This window comes from Podarcis liolepis (assembly GCF_965112155.1).
Source record: "Podarcis liolepis genome assembly, chromosome: 2".
NCBI classification, from domain to species: domain Eukaryota; kingdom Metazoa; phylum Chordata; class Lepidosauria; order Squamata; family Lacertidae; genus Podarcis; species Podarcis liolepis.
The window spans coordinates 57,146,689-57,163,381 of NC_139555.1; the positions used below are offsets into that span (position 1 = coordinate 57,146,689).

At 43.6% G+C, this 16,693-nt stretch overlaps 1 protein-coding gene across 2 annotated transcripts in view; it reads right to left on the bottom strand.

The window, feature by feature from the left end:
- Positions 1-16,693, bottom strand: part of FSTL4 (follistatin like 4) — a 340,721-nt gene that overhangs the window by 141,077 nt on the left and 182,951 nt on the right. For both annotated transcript variants that reach the window (XM_083488099.1, XM_083488098.1), the window contains exon 5: positions 4,405-4,592. In XM_083488099.1, the coding sequence (XP_083344225.1) occupies positions 4,405-4,592 (188 nt within the window). The remainder of the gene's footprint in view (positions 1-4,404; positions 4,593-16,693) is intronic.

Below are 16,693 nucleotides of genomic sequence, written 5' to 3' on the forward strand. Positions count from 1 at the left end.
ACAACGCAATACAAGGAAGTCTCACGATACCATTTCAAAGATGGGGTGGGGGCAAACATGAGAATGCAGAGGGCCAAGATACAAGTCACCAAGGATATGGTCAAAGAGTGCTTCATGTTCTTCATGATATCAGATGTGGCTCATTTCACTGGTGACAATGTCAAGTAATAATGCTAAAAACACGACCCTTCATCCACCATGTAAAATAGTCAATAAAAGTGAAATCAACCACAACTTCCAGGGTCTACCTTTTAAAGATAGAAATTTCCCTTTGTCTGCTTTTGTATTGAAAATTGATTAAGTTTTCACAATACTGACAAGCTCCTTTGATTTAATGCCAGGAAAGAAATCACTTTAGCAGTTATGAATTTAGCAGATTTATGAATCTGACCCTACAGACACAGCTTTAAATGAAAATAATATTTCAATTACCATAGCTGTTAATGGGCTTGTATACTCAGAAGTTTATCTGATATTTCACAAGAATAAGGCTGATGTGTGTGTGGTGGATTTCAATCAAATGTTTTTAGTGGCTAAGACTGAATTTGTATCATGAATTAAAAGAACAAAAAATGACCTTCTACTTATTTATTGCTAGGGGCGCTTTTCTTTCTGAAAAGAATTATTTGACATTAATTGAAGCAAATAAGTTGGCAATTCTCCAAAGGCTAAATTCCACTTTCCCTTAACTTTCCCTCTTTTTTTTAACCAGTTCAATACTGGGTAGGGAGAAAGATTTGGCAGATGTGTTGCAACAAAAATATGGTCTACATTAAAAACAACAACAACCTATCCTTCCTTTCAACCAAGTTAACTAAACTAACAGAAGCAATTATCATGTTCCTACATTAATTTTTGATGAATCCTGTTATGGCTTCTCATTTAATATCATTGTTCTAGCTTCTCATTTATTTATCAGTATACAATATACAAGAGCACTGACAGTGTATACTGACAGTATATCCTCTGCCCAGACTGTCATCTTATAGAAAGCCCTTCTACATGCAACAGTTACATGCCAAATTTGACATACATAAGAGAGCCTAGGAAGTGATACATCATATATAACTACATGCCATATGAGAATAACTATGATGTGGAAGTCAATATGGGCTATGAAAACAAAGCAGTGGCCTCCTGCCAAATCCTCTGCAAACTTGGAACATAAGAATATAGGAATCTGTCTTGCGCTGAGTCAGATCATTGCTCCATCTAGCTTGGTATTGTCAATAGTTACTGGAAGCACCTCTCCAGGACTTCAGGCAGGGACTTCTCCCAGTCCTACCTGGGGATTCCAGGGATGCCACAATGCAAGGCAGATGCTCTACCACTGAGCTATGCCCTTTCCCTAACTGGACACAGCAGAAAGAAGGCTGCATTTGCTCCCCTGATCCAAAGGTTGAGTCAACATGGGTAAACATCCCATGGGTAAATAGCCTATGAAGATAGTGTCCCTTCCATCTCTTTACTTTCTCTTGTGTGACTTACTGGCTGCCATTTGCTCCCGTAAAACTCTGCACTTTGCAACATCACTGCAGTGTGTGGGGAAATGGCCAGCCATACCTTCCTCTGGCTTGTCTGGATTCCACTGCCAGGGAACTCATACAAGGGTGCAATGCTTCAGGGACTGAAATATAATAGGTTCCTGAAACAAAGGAGTCCTCCCTCCACTTCCCTTCATAAAAACAACAGGTCTCTCTCTCTCTCTACCTCCTTAAGCCAGATCATGTTACACTTTCGAATGACAAAAGAGAGAGCCCTAGATTTACGTAGTTGTGCAGATATGAGCATATTTTATTCTATGTGAAAGGCACTGCAAGTATCACAGAACAGGTATGCCCCATGCCTCAGGGGTGTTCCTGAGTGAATGTCTTTATTTTCCTTCTTACAAACAAATGGTTTATGTTTACCCCTAAGGGAGAGAAGTAAAGTGCTCACTACTCGGTCCAGCTGAAATTCAAGGCATATGAGAACACAGCTCATGTCTATGTGCTCAGGAGCCTTGGCAATATGCAAGCCCTCCCTCCAAACAAATAAATCTGCTAAAATGATGGGAATTCTGCTCATAAGATAATGAAAACCACTTCTTTCATTCCATTGTAACATGCATCATATATAGCAGCTACTCCCAATGCCTGATTACATTTGCATTTTGCTTTGTCAGTGCATCACACACACACACAAAATGACATTTTTCAGTTTTTTCAAGCCTGAAAAATATCACATTTCTGCTCAACCAATTAGTGCTCATTCATGAATTTAGCAGACATTGGATGTTATATGGTCTTTCCTTCTTTGATCTATCATAACAACTCAGCCAAAGAGGTGATTTCGCAAAACTTCTCATTCAAAACATCTCAACATGCCATGTTATTGTGACAATTAAGTTGCGCAGCTATTTAATCCTTTCAAGATGGGACTTACTAGGAGTACATTCCAGCACAAAAACAAACAAAACAGATGGAGAAAGAAATATTGTGTAAGGGCTAATCAACATTACAGTTAGGATGCTTAGTAGCCAAATCCATTATGTGGTTCCCACCCTCTCCTCTCCTTCCTTAGTTCAGGGAACTTAGGGATGGGGCAATATTTGCCCTTTTCTGGTCTTTTGCAGAAGGTAAAGCAGCATCTTGCTGCCTCCTGAAAACTTTCAAAAAAATATAGCCCATCATCAGTTGATGCCTCCTTGCCCTCAACTGTCAGTGGGAGAGATGGGAAGCAGAGCTCATTCCATTGAAAATTCACTCCTGAAAATTTGCAGAGGAAAAGGAGAGAAACTACCCAGCAAATCTCCTAAGAACATTAGAAGAGCTTGTTGGATCAGGCCAATAGCTCATCTTGCCCAGCCAGATAGATGCCTGTAGGAAACCAACGATCAGAACATGAGAACAAGAGCCTCTCTCCTCTTGTGGTTTTCAGCAACTGTGTCATCTTACAAGAACAAATAGAATCCTCCTTAATGAGGCTCCTGGTTGTGTGCGGGCCCCTAAGGCACCCCTGCTAGGAGAGTTGTTGCTGGGCATGGCCCAAGCCTTAACCGTTGGGCCCCAGGATCGCGCCAGGCTGTTTGGGACAATTGGGGCAGTTAGCACGATTCCTGGGGCCTACAAAAGTGGCAGTGCGCCATAACTGGGCGCACTTGCTTCGCGCTGCCAAACACCCACCCTCCCTCCCTTATTTTAGGCGGTGCTGCTTTGGCCTTGCTTTGGATTGGGTCACCTGCTTTGGAGCAGGGGCTGGGTAGGAATTATTTCCATTTGGCAGATTGGCTGTAGTCACTTGGTTTTTGCCTACCCCCTTAGCAATCATCACAACTTTGTAAGGTTAGGCGGTTAGGCATTGGCTTATTGAAGTGTGTGGGAGGGGAGGTGCGGCCATCACTTGCCCCTCCATGAATAAGGGTATTCTGGTAAAGGAATCTGGGGTCCTGGATCTCGTCTGAAGTCCGCTTGAGGGGCTAGGGCCATGCCAGGACCACAGGAACCCCGGGGTAAGCTTCGGTTGGTCTTCATTGATGTTGCTCCCTTGTTTAGTGCTTACCCTTTCAGACTTCCATCCAGAGAGGCAGGAGTCAGTTATAGTCTGTTGCCAGTGCATAAGCCAATACCGCTCACTTTGCTGTAATCAAGAAAGTTGTGGCCTAAATTTTGCCCAATGACTTAAACTAAAAATTACGTGTCAGTGTGAAGTTATTTTCAGGGGAAGGGCTTGGGGGCCTCGAAGCACAAATGAACACGCTGGATCAGATCAAGGGTCCATCCTTCTTCCTGGTTAGCAGGATCTTCCTCAAAAATACATAATCAGGGCATGATGGGAATAACCTTCCACAGCATGATAATAAAGACAATATCACTGTGTGTGTGTGTGTGTGTGTGTGTGTGTGTGTGTGTGTGACCACCATATATCTAAATTGATCTATTGTCAATCAACACTTCTGCAGCTACAAAAGGATATTGTACATGTGGGACAGAAACTGTTGTTAATGAAATTTTTAGTATTAGAGCATCTCAGAGGAAGGAGGGAGAATCTATGCTGATTTTCATATTTAAATATTTTTCAATGCAAATAAAATCTGATATCTGTCAGCGAGCAGGGCATGTTTAAAAAAGATGATTGCAGACGCAAACCTATATTTGCCAGAGAGCTAAGGAGGGGGGGGGGAAACGTGGCATAGAAAATTCTTATTTTGCAAAATATCCTTAACAATATAAAATAATGCCACTGCTTCCTGAGGCAGATGGGAGAAAAGTCAGCTACGGCAAGATATTTCATAGTCTAATTTTCAGCAGAGTTTTACAAACAGCTAGTCTCTTGAGGATTCCACTGTGGTTACACTCAATTTACACTTTGAATGGGAAATGCAGTCCACTTCATAATTTGATTTTCATTGAACAACAAACCCACCTGAGCCAATTCAGAGCTGCTGAGGTGCCCATCACCATTTATATCCAAGTGGTTAAACATATCTTCAACTAAGAAGCGCTTCTGGATTCTCTCATCTCCTGGGTGATTTTGCTGCCTCTGCCGGTGAGATTGAAGGTCCAGCAGGATACCCTTCAGTTGACGGTAGTCTGCCATTGTACACGTGTCACCTGAAAGATAAAACATGATTGCGTGACTGCAGGCTTCTCCCTGCTTGATCTGCTAAAAGACTGCACTTCTACAGAGCCAGAAAAGGTGCCGCCCAAAGGGAGATGCCCTGCACCTACTGAGGTTTTCAAAAGCAATGCTTTAAGATGATCCTAATGAGATGCCCTTTCATAAAGACAAGGTTTTTCCCTTCCCTAAATCCTACCTCCAAGGAACTTCATCAGTATCTCACTTTACAGATTATACGGCTTCACTCAGCAGACAACCGTGTAAAATGTAATATCTGCTGAATGCATTAAATGTCCTCTAGATGCTTTTCTTAAAGTATCCTTATTTGCCCCCACATAGTCGCAGTTTATGCACCGCTGCGTTTCCACAGTGCAGTCCGGTTTTTCTAATATATAAGGAGAAGATTAGAGTGGCTTTGAAGTGGTGATCATAACTAACTGAGTCTCAAGGCGTGAACTGCTGATTATCAGGCGGAAGTGCTGTGGTATCATTTGCACACTGTAAATATGCCATTTACAAGCTGAAACTCAAATTACCAAACTCGAAAACCATTAGTTCTGCGGCTGTGTTATATTACAAAAGTTTCAAAAGGTGTTTTTTTAAAAAAATAAACGAATAAATAAAATTAAAAGAAACAATACTGCTTGAAAGGGGCTTGTGGTACCAGGACCCACATGACTTAACCCTCCCCTGTGCTGTTTTCAAGCTCTGACCCATTTGACACCACATCACATAACAGAATGCTCTGTGCACTCTTCTTCGACTGCATCTCCGGAGGATGTACTTGATAACATCTGCAAAAAGAACTCCCTACTGTAGAAGGGAGCACAACTGGCCTAATCAAAGACTTGAACTCAGCTGGCCAGGTACATAGCACTGTAAATCAAAGAGGATGGAGGGCAATTCCAAATCTTCCCAGACGTTTCCCTCGGATAGAAGATATCCTGATTTCCATTGGACTGACTTCCTGATAATGAGATCAAGATTAGGATGATAGGATATGTAACCAAAATGGGGCTTCTGCTGGTTTGCTGCTGCTCTTTTCCCCTTTCTGTCAGTGGAGGTTGAGACAGGGACTAGTGAAGGGTGTAAGGGACCACTAATGTTCAGAATAAAAAGATCCCATAAGTAAGTCTGACTGGGGAAACAGTGGATAGAAATGGAGTAACATGAAGCGGAGTATGTATTAGTGGAGGAGCCAACATTTTGTTACAACCAAAGGTGTAGGAAGGGGGGTGCGGGGGGGCGCAGACCAGACCAGGTGTCATCGCTGAGGGGGGGCGTTGACGACTCCCAAGCCTACCCCGAGCCATTGATGTGGGGCGTGGGGGGGGGAATTCTACACTGGGTACCACCTGACCTTGCTACGCCTCTGGGTACAATTGTATCCTTTCAAGAATGACTATGTTCTAAAGAGTGTTTTTATGTGCATTTTGTTGAACACATTTAGAAACCTCCCTGGTAAAACAGAGTTTCTGGTTGTGGGAAGGTTTCTAAGACTAGAACATACTCCTAAACTCTCTATACTTTTCACATGAAATGCATGAAGGTCCCAAAAAAGATTCTGCATGCCTGTGGGGACACTGGGAGGCAGATCGTTTTAGCTCTTGTGTCTTTGGGTGAATCGTGCTTTAATGGAAACTCAAATCACGGGAGAAGGAGAACACCAAGAGAACAGAAACTCTTCCTTTTAAAACCCCACTCCCACAATAAGTAGAGCTGCACACTGTAATTGGCATATTAATCAACTAAAGCTTTAGGCAATTAATCAAAGGATGCCACTTTTAATCAGTAAGTGCAGATTTTCATCAGTGGGGCTGTGAGTTAATAGCACAGTTGTTATGTAACCATTTTAGCTCTGGTTTATCTATTTGAAAGGAATGAGGGGGAATACTAAAAGTGGCCTTTCCCTTTGCCCATCAGCACTGGATTTTGTTTATGGGGCTGTAAATTATTATACACTTCCTTCACTGTCTCAGTATACATTGTGGTGATGGGCAATTCAGCAAATGTAATTTAATCAATGTAAATTTAATTGACTAATGAACACAGTAATTGGTGACATGCCATTTAATTAATCAAAAAAACACTATTTAGGCTGCAGTCCGAAGCACCCTTACTAGGCAACAAGGCCTACAAATTTTAAAGGATGACAATGTTTTGGTTTGTACAGGCAGTGCTTCCGATATGTATTTGTTTGAGCACATGCACATCTCACCAAACCTGGACGTGACCTGAAAACATCACAAAAAGGGGGCGGAATGGGCTGGGGTGGGGCAGGGTGGGGGGTGGAATGGGGTGTTTGCAGGATTTTTTAATATATAATCAAATATATATGATTTCACTTAAATGTGTGGTAGTGTGGAATGTAACCCCCACGTAAATTGGGAGTTGCCTGTATATTGTTTTGGGAAGTGTGAATAGCTTCACTTTTAACTGAACTGAATCAAATTCATCTCCCACCCCCAGTAGGCACAGCATGATCCCACCCAATCATAGCATAAGACTTGTCTACCTTCTATCATATGAATCTGTCCAATAACGCCTCCAGAGAGAAGCTCATCTGGATCCATTTCCGATCTCTTCCCAGTGCAAAAGTGACTGGAAAATTTATTTGCCCAGTTTTTCCAGTATCTTGTATATCTGGTTTTAGCAGTTGTTTTATACATAGTCTGGCTTTCATTGATTTCCATGCTTTGTATTGTTTCTATTGCTGTATTTTCTTGTGCTGTTTTACTCTGTGTGTATTGTAGCTTGCACTGAAAGTTTACGCTGCAGCATAGCTGGCAATTCAGTCAGTACATAGTGTGGGATTCAACTAATTTGTTGCATGCATGGAACAAGGTCCATTTGCACAACATGACCATCTCCTTGCCCTATGCATCTCCGGTGTCCCTTAAATCTGCTTTGGGGAGTTGGAGGAACCCTCTGAACAAAAGTAGGTGGTCACATAGAGAGGACCTCGTTCCCCATGTGCATATCACACTCAGCGCCACATTGAATTTTACCCATGCGCTTGTATTCCACTGAGTCCTACTCAAGGTAAACCCACTAGAATTAAAGTACCTAAGTTAGTCATGTGCATTAATTTCAATGAGTCCATTCTATTCTTTCCGCAGGGCCTGTAAGACAGAGTTGTTCCGCCTGGCCTTTGGCTTGGAGCCAATTTGATTCCCTCCCTCCCTCTCTTTCTTTTTTCTTTTCCTTTCTCCTCCTGCGATGAGGCTACATTTTAATATTTTAATGTTTCAATATTTTAATGTTGTATTTTAATTTTGTTTTTAAGTTGTAATCATTCAACTTGTTTTTATTATTGCTTGTAAGCCGCTCTGAGCCCGGCCTTGGCTGGGGAGGGCGGGGTATAAATAAAAATTATTATTATTATTATTATTATTATTATTATTATTATTATTATTATTATTATGTATTCAGTGGCCAGGAGTGCCTTCCATCAGCTTCGGCTGCTGGCCCAGCTACACCCCCATCTGGACAGGGATTGCCTTAGCTACTGTTGTCTATGCTCTGGTAACCTCAAGGTTAGATTACTGCAATGCATTATACGTAGGGCTACCAATTAGTTAGGGACACAGGTGGTGCTGCGGGTTAAACCACAGAGCCTAGGACTTGCCGATCAGAAAGTCGGCGGTTTGAATCCCCACAACGGGGTGAACTCCCGTTGCTCGGTCCCTGCTTCTGCCAACCTAGTAGTTCAAAAGCACATCAAAGTGCAAGTAGATAAATAAATAGGTACCGCTCCGGCGGGATGGTAAACAGTGTTTCTGTGCACTGCTCTGGTTCGCCAGAAGCAGCTTAGTCATGCTGGCCACATGACCTGGAAGCTGTACGCCGGCTCCCTCAGCCAGTAAAGCGAGATGAGTGCCGCAACCCCAGAGTCGGTCACGACTGGACCTAATGGTCAGGGGTCCCTTTACCTTTACCAATTAGTTTCCAGGCCCAATTCAAAGTGCTGGTTTTGACCTATAAAGCATTAAACGGCTCAGGACCACAATACCTCAAGGACTGCCTCTTTCCATATGAACCTACCCGGACCCTGAGATCATCTTCTGAGGCCTTGCTTCGTGTGCCGCTTCCTCAAGAGGTCCGGAGGGTGGCAACACGAGAAGAGGCCTTCTCTGCAGTGGCTCCCCATCTGTGGAATGCTCTCCCTGGGGAATTTCACCTGGCATCTTCATTATACATGTTTAGGCAACATGCAAAAATGTACCTTTTTAACGAGGCATTTGGTTGATCTGATTTACATCCTATGCCCTTTTAAAATGTGTTTTTTTGTGGGGGAGGGGGGCTTTTGGGTTGTTGTTTTTATTTTTATTATGTATTTTGTGGTTTTATATCTTGATTTTATTCTGTGAACTGCCCTGAGACCCCCAGGTATAGGGCGGCATGTAAAGAAGAAGAAGAAGAAGAAGAAGAAGAAGAAGAAGAAGAAGGAGGAGGAGGAGGAGGAGGAGGAGGAGGAGGAGGAGGAGGAGGAGGAGGAATAATATTGGCTATAACCCTTAATGTGAATATAAATATCTTAAACATAAGAAGGTGGTGTCTTCCTCACCTAAAGAGAGTGAAGTCTCCATATTTAAAACGACACTGAAAAAGGATTCAAATGACCGGTTGAAGACAGAGCTAGCACTTGATAAGCTACTCATGTTTCAGTTTGTCTTTTATGAATAGGTGTCTCTTTTTATATGAATGGCTAATCACAGGGAGCATTTCTACTCAGCCAATTTATCCTTTAATATCATCCTGTGAGACGCATGGCTACCCCTCCGCCTGCATAGATAAAAATCACTGCTTGACACCTCTAGCACATCACTTAAGTCCTATTCAAGCACCCCCCCATCCATGATTAAAAGCACATAAGGAAAGGGGCGGGGGTAGGCCCCTTCAGCGTTGAAGGGTAGCTTGACCTCAGGTTCTTTAGGGCTTTATAACTAAAACTTTAAATCTGACCCAGCCCCATATTGGCAGCCATTGCAACGCCTTTAATGGTGCTATAATGTGTACATACTGTAGCAAGACGTCCTACTCAGCAACCTAGCTGCCACATCCTGTACTGGCTGCAGCAACTTCTGTACTCATGGAGGCTCCTTGCACAATTCAGAACTCACAGTTTAGAAGCTGCCTTGGTTGGTACACCAGCTATGACCATGCCTGGTCCAGGTCAGCTTCAGCTCTGAGGTTCATGCATTGGTAACTTGAAGACTAGACTGCTGTAATGCTCTCTATGTGGGGCTGCCCTTAAGGTAGGTCCAGAAGCTGCACAGGTTTCTGATAGAAGGGCTCAGTAAGAATACCAACCATCTAGCATTTTTCCCTGCCCCTACTTTTGCCTCAGGTTTGCTATCAAATATTGTGTTTAATAAATATCATTGCATTTAATACACCAAGCAGAGATAGAGAGAGAGTTAAAAGCTTTCCTTTCCCCAAGGGACACTTAATGGAACAGTTAACGCAGAGACCATTTCTATTCAATATTATCGTTCTTTTTACAACACATATTAAATGAAAATTAAAAATTACATATGCATAAGAATCAGAACAATGGAGAAAAAGAAATGGGTTGGATCCAGAGTGCCCGTTGAGGGAAGGGGGGGCTGCGATCCAGTGGATGTACCTGCTGGAGGAGGAAGAAGGGTGATTTTCACCAAAGCCCACTTTCGCCTGCCATGCCACCACCCACTCTGTTTCAAATAGGGGTGGGAGTTGGTGGGATTTGATTGAGTTCACATTGAAAGGCAAACCTACCTAATTCACACACTTTCCAGAACAATGGATGAACGGAACATCCTTTAAAATCTGCACATCTCTGAATTTTGCAGCGCAGTTCTCCAGACACAAAACTGTGTGCATAAAACGCATGCATTTGTGGAAATAACAAACCAAAACATTATATATGGGGAACTGGTTTTGCAAAGGAGGATTTTGCACTAAAATGCAGATGAATTTCCCTGAGGACTTTTTTAAAAAAACCAACAAACCAACCCACAAATAGTTATAGAATGCGGAAAACTGCAGATTGGAAAAAATGAAAAAGAGAGAGAAAGCAAAACTGAGAGATTTGGCCACCCCTAATGCCTCTGTGTTCTCTTCCAATGCTGCAAGGGTGTTTCTGCATCTTCAGCAAGCAACCTTCTAGGAGAGGAAAGGAGCATTTGTGATGGAAGAGTTCCTCCTGTGTGGGTGATGCGAAGAGTTCCTCCTGTGTGGGTGGCGCCACTTTCTTCAAAAGCTTTACCCAAACTCCTGAAAGTGGCTTCCCTTCCTGCACTGTTCAACTGGGTGGCTTTATTTATTTATTTTTAAAATCCTGTAACTCCCTTACCTTCTCCACAAAAGGGTTCTTAAAATCCTATTTGAGATGTTTGTATAGGGCTTAGCAAGGGCAGTGGCTACTCTCTCCTTATCATTTCCCTTTACCCTCTTGCTGCTGTCAATGACACTTGTAATCTTCTTACGCTGTGCTTGGAATCCACTAGCTTTATCTACTAAATACTCTCACTTCTTAGGTTTTATTTGGCAGCACCAGTGGCTCATACAAATGTGTCCCCTTTCCGGCACTATAACTGTTGCTGCTAAGACAGATAGAATAATGAAACACCATTTTTTTTATTTAAAAAATGTGCTCTCACAAATGTGTTCTTTCCTCTGCTTTGTTAAGTGCCCTCCAGCAGTTTCCTTTCCTTCACAACACGAATTCATTATTAGCAATTTATCTCATTTCAGAATATCCTCATTGGTGAGTCTTTTTAATAGGTAGCTCACAGCTGGGTTGCCTTGTTAGCAACTCCCAAGGACTCCTGATTCTTTCATAAATTGAACCTATATTCTATGTGCTACATTAGCTGGCTTTATGTCTTTTGAGGTACACCTTTGAGTCTGACCACCTGGTGTCCAAACCAGAAACATGGGTGTCAGTTTTCATCCATTTCCCCATCCCAAGGCAGGTTTTGAGAGACACATCCACTTTGAAGACATTGAAGCTTCAGAAACATTTCACTGGAGCGTTCACAGAGTGCAGGCCGTGAGGCAATCAGACGGTGTTAAAATAACTGGATACATTTATCAGTAGTCAAGTTTCTTGCCCTCTGGGTTGAAAATATCGCTGATAACTTCTGCTCTCAAAGGCTCGGGGTGGAATTCAACTTTGCACTAAGGAAATTATTCCATCAGCTTAAGTATTTCTGATTGCTAGATGGAACCATCTCCCCTCCCCCTGCAACCTGTTCTCTTCCAACCCCCCCAGACCAGATTTTAGGGGGGTCATGGATGGGGGAGGGGGGAAGTCCTCTTTGCTTTTATTTGCCCCTTTCATGAGCTCCTTCATGGGTAGCTTAGATGCATGGGCGGATGGGGGAGAAGGACTGCCCCTCTCCTGACACCCACAGGTTTTGCAGGTTTTTGCAGAGGGGTGTCTGTGCATGTACAGCTATACTCATGCTGCTGTGCTTGAGATCAGAAACTCTGGATCATCAGAGGCCAGGGCCAGAAGGGTGTGGCAACGCCAAGCGAAGGGCTAGCGTGTGCATTCAACCTTCGGCAGGAAGGCTGGTGACTAAGCATTTCAGCACTGTTTATAATAGCTATAAATAAGATCTAATCAGTGTGGCTACCCCAACTGCAGAAACACTGCAGTGTGACACACTACTCATTTGCAGAGTCTGTTGGGGATAGTGGCTCTCGCTGTTTTTAATGTTCCCCTGCCCAACATTTTGCTTTTCATTACAACCTGGGGCAGAAAAGCCCTGAATTTCATGGTCTTTCCAAATCTCATTTCATGACCTATAATTCAGGGGCTGCTTAAAGTTTCATTGGATCTGTATGGAAATTATGTTGAAAAATCCATCCCTTGTTTTCTATGTCTCTTTAAAATTGGATTTATTTATTTAAAATCTTTAACACAACCTAATTACATGTGTTTGTACTTTCAAAGTTATCTGCCTCACCTCTAATCATCAGGACTCACCAAATATATGTCATGTAGCCACTCAATTAACAATCAATTGTAACAGCACTCTGGAGCCTTTTAAAGCAAAAATCCTGTCTCCTCCCCCTTCTAGAATATGATTGATGCTACTGGGGGTCAACACATCTCCCACTCTGAAGTGCCACTTCTGTTTCTTCAGATCCTTTTGATGATATACAAATATTACACATAAGATACATCCATCACAATGATTTCAATACATTTTCCTAGCTAAAAAGCAGAGGTTTTCACTGTGAGCATAATAGCATGTACTGAAACTACATTTAAAAAATCATGCTTCCACTCCAATGGGCAGATTTCTCCAATGGGCAGATTTCCCAGATTTTTCTTATTTCATTCCTTGATTTCAAAATTAGGCATGCATGCACTCTGTATAAAATTAAGGAGGAGTGGAAGCTTCCTGTTTTCCTATATTCCAGCTTTCATATGCATGTGTATTTGTGTTTTGTGTGTGTTTCATGGAACAATTCAGGATTCCTATTGGACTGGTTCCACTTCAGAAATAAGATGGGGTAGTTTAGATCTCCAAAATCCAGAGGGAAATTCAGAAGCGGAAAACTTCAGAAGCATTGCTTCCAATGGAGCCAAGAACCCAAGCCTTATTCATATATGGCTCCTCCCAGAGGAACTGGGGTCCTCATATGTAGGCCTACATCAGACTGATGCTCTTCACACATCAGTCAGGGACGATAGCCAGCACACATGTTGGCATCGGGGGAACATTCTGAATAGCCCTTTCACGTGTTCAGTCTCCATGTGTCTTAAGAACTTCAATAGGGTTCTTAGTCAGCACAAAGCATACTGCCAGAGGTACTCTCTGAAGACACTTAAAAAAAGAAAAAGAATCTGTTTACATCTCCCAATATTCATGCGGTTTCAAAAAAACCACAGACTTTCAGGCTCTTGATTGCAAAAAAGCTCCGTAAATATTAATGTCCATCAAATTAACATGCTCTGTTCAGAGGCCTATTCCCCCCCTCTTTTTTTGTCTTCTCTTACACAGCAGCCACACAAATCATTCTGTTTAGCACTTCTGCATGCTTTGGCAGATAAAATATTGATCAGCCTGCCAAGAATCATAGAGCGTGGTCCTGTTTTTATGTCAGGACTTGGCAATGAACTACATTTATCAAGCCCATCCTCCCAGAGAATGGTAAGTGGTAAGTGATGACATCTCATTAATCCAGCTCCCTCAGTAATTGGCCCACTTTTGAAAATCCTACCCGGGGTTTCTGTGAAATGAAACAGATTATTACTGTGGGAGCTAAACACCAACCCGCAGTTCACTGACTTTTGTGAAGTCAAATCTGCAAAACAACAAGAGTGTCAATCGGGTGTCGGGAAGGGGGTTAACTGAATGTTCTTCAAGCAGATGCAATTAACAAGAACCGGATGAACATGGCAGCAGCTCTGAAGAGTGAAAACCTGGGTATTCTTGAACATGCTACTGTGAAAGACTGCCTGACATACAACAGGGGCTAGGAACTCTGGCAGCTGCCTTGCTGTTGTGTTGGGATAACAGGAAAAACAAATCAGGAAGGAGCAGGTCTTTCAAACACAACTGTCCTTTAGTACAGCATATCATTAAAGGAATAAGAACTAGTGTATTCCTTCTAGCACTGAGTATTTCCTCCACCATTCCCTAGAAAGCACACTTTTTAGCTATTCCAAATTCATTGTTTCATCATGCTACACAAGCGCCATACTTTAATACCAGCATTTTCAAATTTTAACCAAGCAGCATGGGGCTGCCACAGCTCTACCTTCACAAAAGGCATCTGCTACTTTTATGTGTTGCACATAGAAACAGGAATTTAATTGGAGGCAGTTTTTTCCTTGTCACAGCGCTGCAGAGATGAGAGAAGCCACAGCTTGTGGCATTTTCATTTTCATTACTACTCTTAAAGGGGCAGGAGCCTCTCAGATAAAGGATACGGCAGCACCATACATTCATGTTAGCCACACAACCTTACACAAGTCTATGCAAAATTACCGTAAGTTGCACTGCATTTAGTAGAGGTTACACCCAGGTACGTGGGTATAGGATTGAAGCCTAAGAGACCAGCTATCACAATAAGATGAATGACAACTAAACTAAACAATATTAGAAACAATAAATGGTAGTTTCCCTCATGCAAGGAATAGATTGGGGGTGTATCATTAGGGCTATAATTTATTACCTTGATCACACCCACCATACTCACTATTCCCCCCCTTTTTCTTTAACCAGAAGAACAACAGAATGGGGGAAGCACACATTTCTCATATTATCTAGTTTGGCACTTGGAATTCTTGTGCTGAATTCTCCATAACTGTATTATCTAGTAATCTACATAATGTAGCTTCCTCCAAAAATCAATGGTGCATGAATCTAGATTTCCTTGTTGAGATGATGTTCCAGGGATTTCTGACATTTCCAATTTTTTAAGCTCACGGTGTCACTCAATATAGTCAGCTGCCAAAAATATGGTGTCAATAAGTTTTCATCTCTGTAAATGAAGAGAATTACTTATTGAAAGTGAAAACCATTTGTTTAGCAAAAGAAATGCATTGGGTTTTCACTAAATCTTTGTCTGGGCTGCATTTCAGACTACAAGGTGGGGCTCACATGATGGAATGCACAAAAATTAAATGAAATACATACCCTCAGAAGTAGAAAGCTGGATTTCAAGGACAAGGGTTCACACTTCAAACCAGCCAAGCCTTGTCTGGAATATTCTAGTTTTCTGTGTGGTGGAGCATACAGTCGCATGAGCTCCTATCTGCAGCCTGGTACAGGCCAGACACAGGTTTGCCACTTCACTGAGAACAAGGCCAGTTAATTCATCTAGAATATTAATTCTGTCTGGATAAGTTTCTAGTACTTATGCCCTTCAATTTTGGGTTGCATTTGAATATGGTACTCAGGAGTGGTTTGCTCAGTGGGGCAGAGCCACATTAATAGCCCCTCAGCAGTGGCACCATTACCACTTACTGGGAGAAGTGAGGCAACACTGAAGTTGGAGCTGTGTGGGCACACCAGTGAGTGTTGGATTGGCTCCACCTCATTCTAAGCACCAGTGATTGCACTGCTGGGAGGCTATCAATGTAGCTCTGCACCACCAGGTGAGCCACTCTTGACAGAACGTTGGATGCTGCCTTGTCCCAAGTGAGACCCCTGGTCCATCAACTCAGTATTGTCTACCCTGCCTAGCACTGGCCTGCTTCTTTGGATGTTAGACAGGAGTCATTCCCAGCCCTACATGATGATGCCAGGGACTAAACCTGGGATATTTTGCACGCAGATAATGTGTTATATTATCAGATGCAGCCTTGATGATTAACAACTAACCACTGTCTTTGGGTGGGATTTTGGATTGCAACAGAAGTTGTGCGATTTGTGTTTGTTTTCCACGCAATCCTCTCCCTGTTGACAGGATTGCATGGAGAAATTTTTTTTGCGTGTGTGCAAGAAATGCGTTCATGCTGCCAGTGGCGTAGCGTGGGGGGTGCAAGGGGTGCCGGCCGCACCGGGCGCAACATCTGGGGGGCGCACTCGCCACCTCCAGAGTCGCCGAAGAGCCTCGGGGCTCAGCTCCTTTGGGAGGAGGGGTCGGGCTGGGTGACCAGGGGGAGTAGCAGGCGCTAGCAAGGAGGTCCGGAGCCGGAGCCTGGCCAGGATCGGGCGCGGGATGGGGCGCAAGAGGGAGGGGAGAGTCGAGCCTGTCCGCCCCGCGAGGACTGCTGCGAAGAGGCGGGAGGGAGAGGAGGCCCCTTGGGAGGAGCGGGCAGGTGCTGGGGCGGCAGTGCCGGGCGGGGGCCGAGGGGTGGGCGCCCCCCTGCGCGGGCATCGCCTCGCCACCGCCGCGGGCTTGGCTGGGCGACCGGCTGAGGGGAAGCGCCAAACAAGGCCAGGATCCAGGCCCCCGCTCTCCTTATTTGGCACCCATTTCCGGCTCCCGGGTGGCCCCCTCCCACCCGCTCTCGCTACCAGTGGAAAGAGAGACGGAGGAGCAGCGGAACCCGCAGCCTTTGCAGGCGCTGCCGGCCGGGAGAGGGGAGCGCGGCCCCGGCCAGCCGAGGGATCTTGTGGCGAGGAAGGAGCCCAGTCTGCGC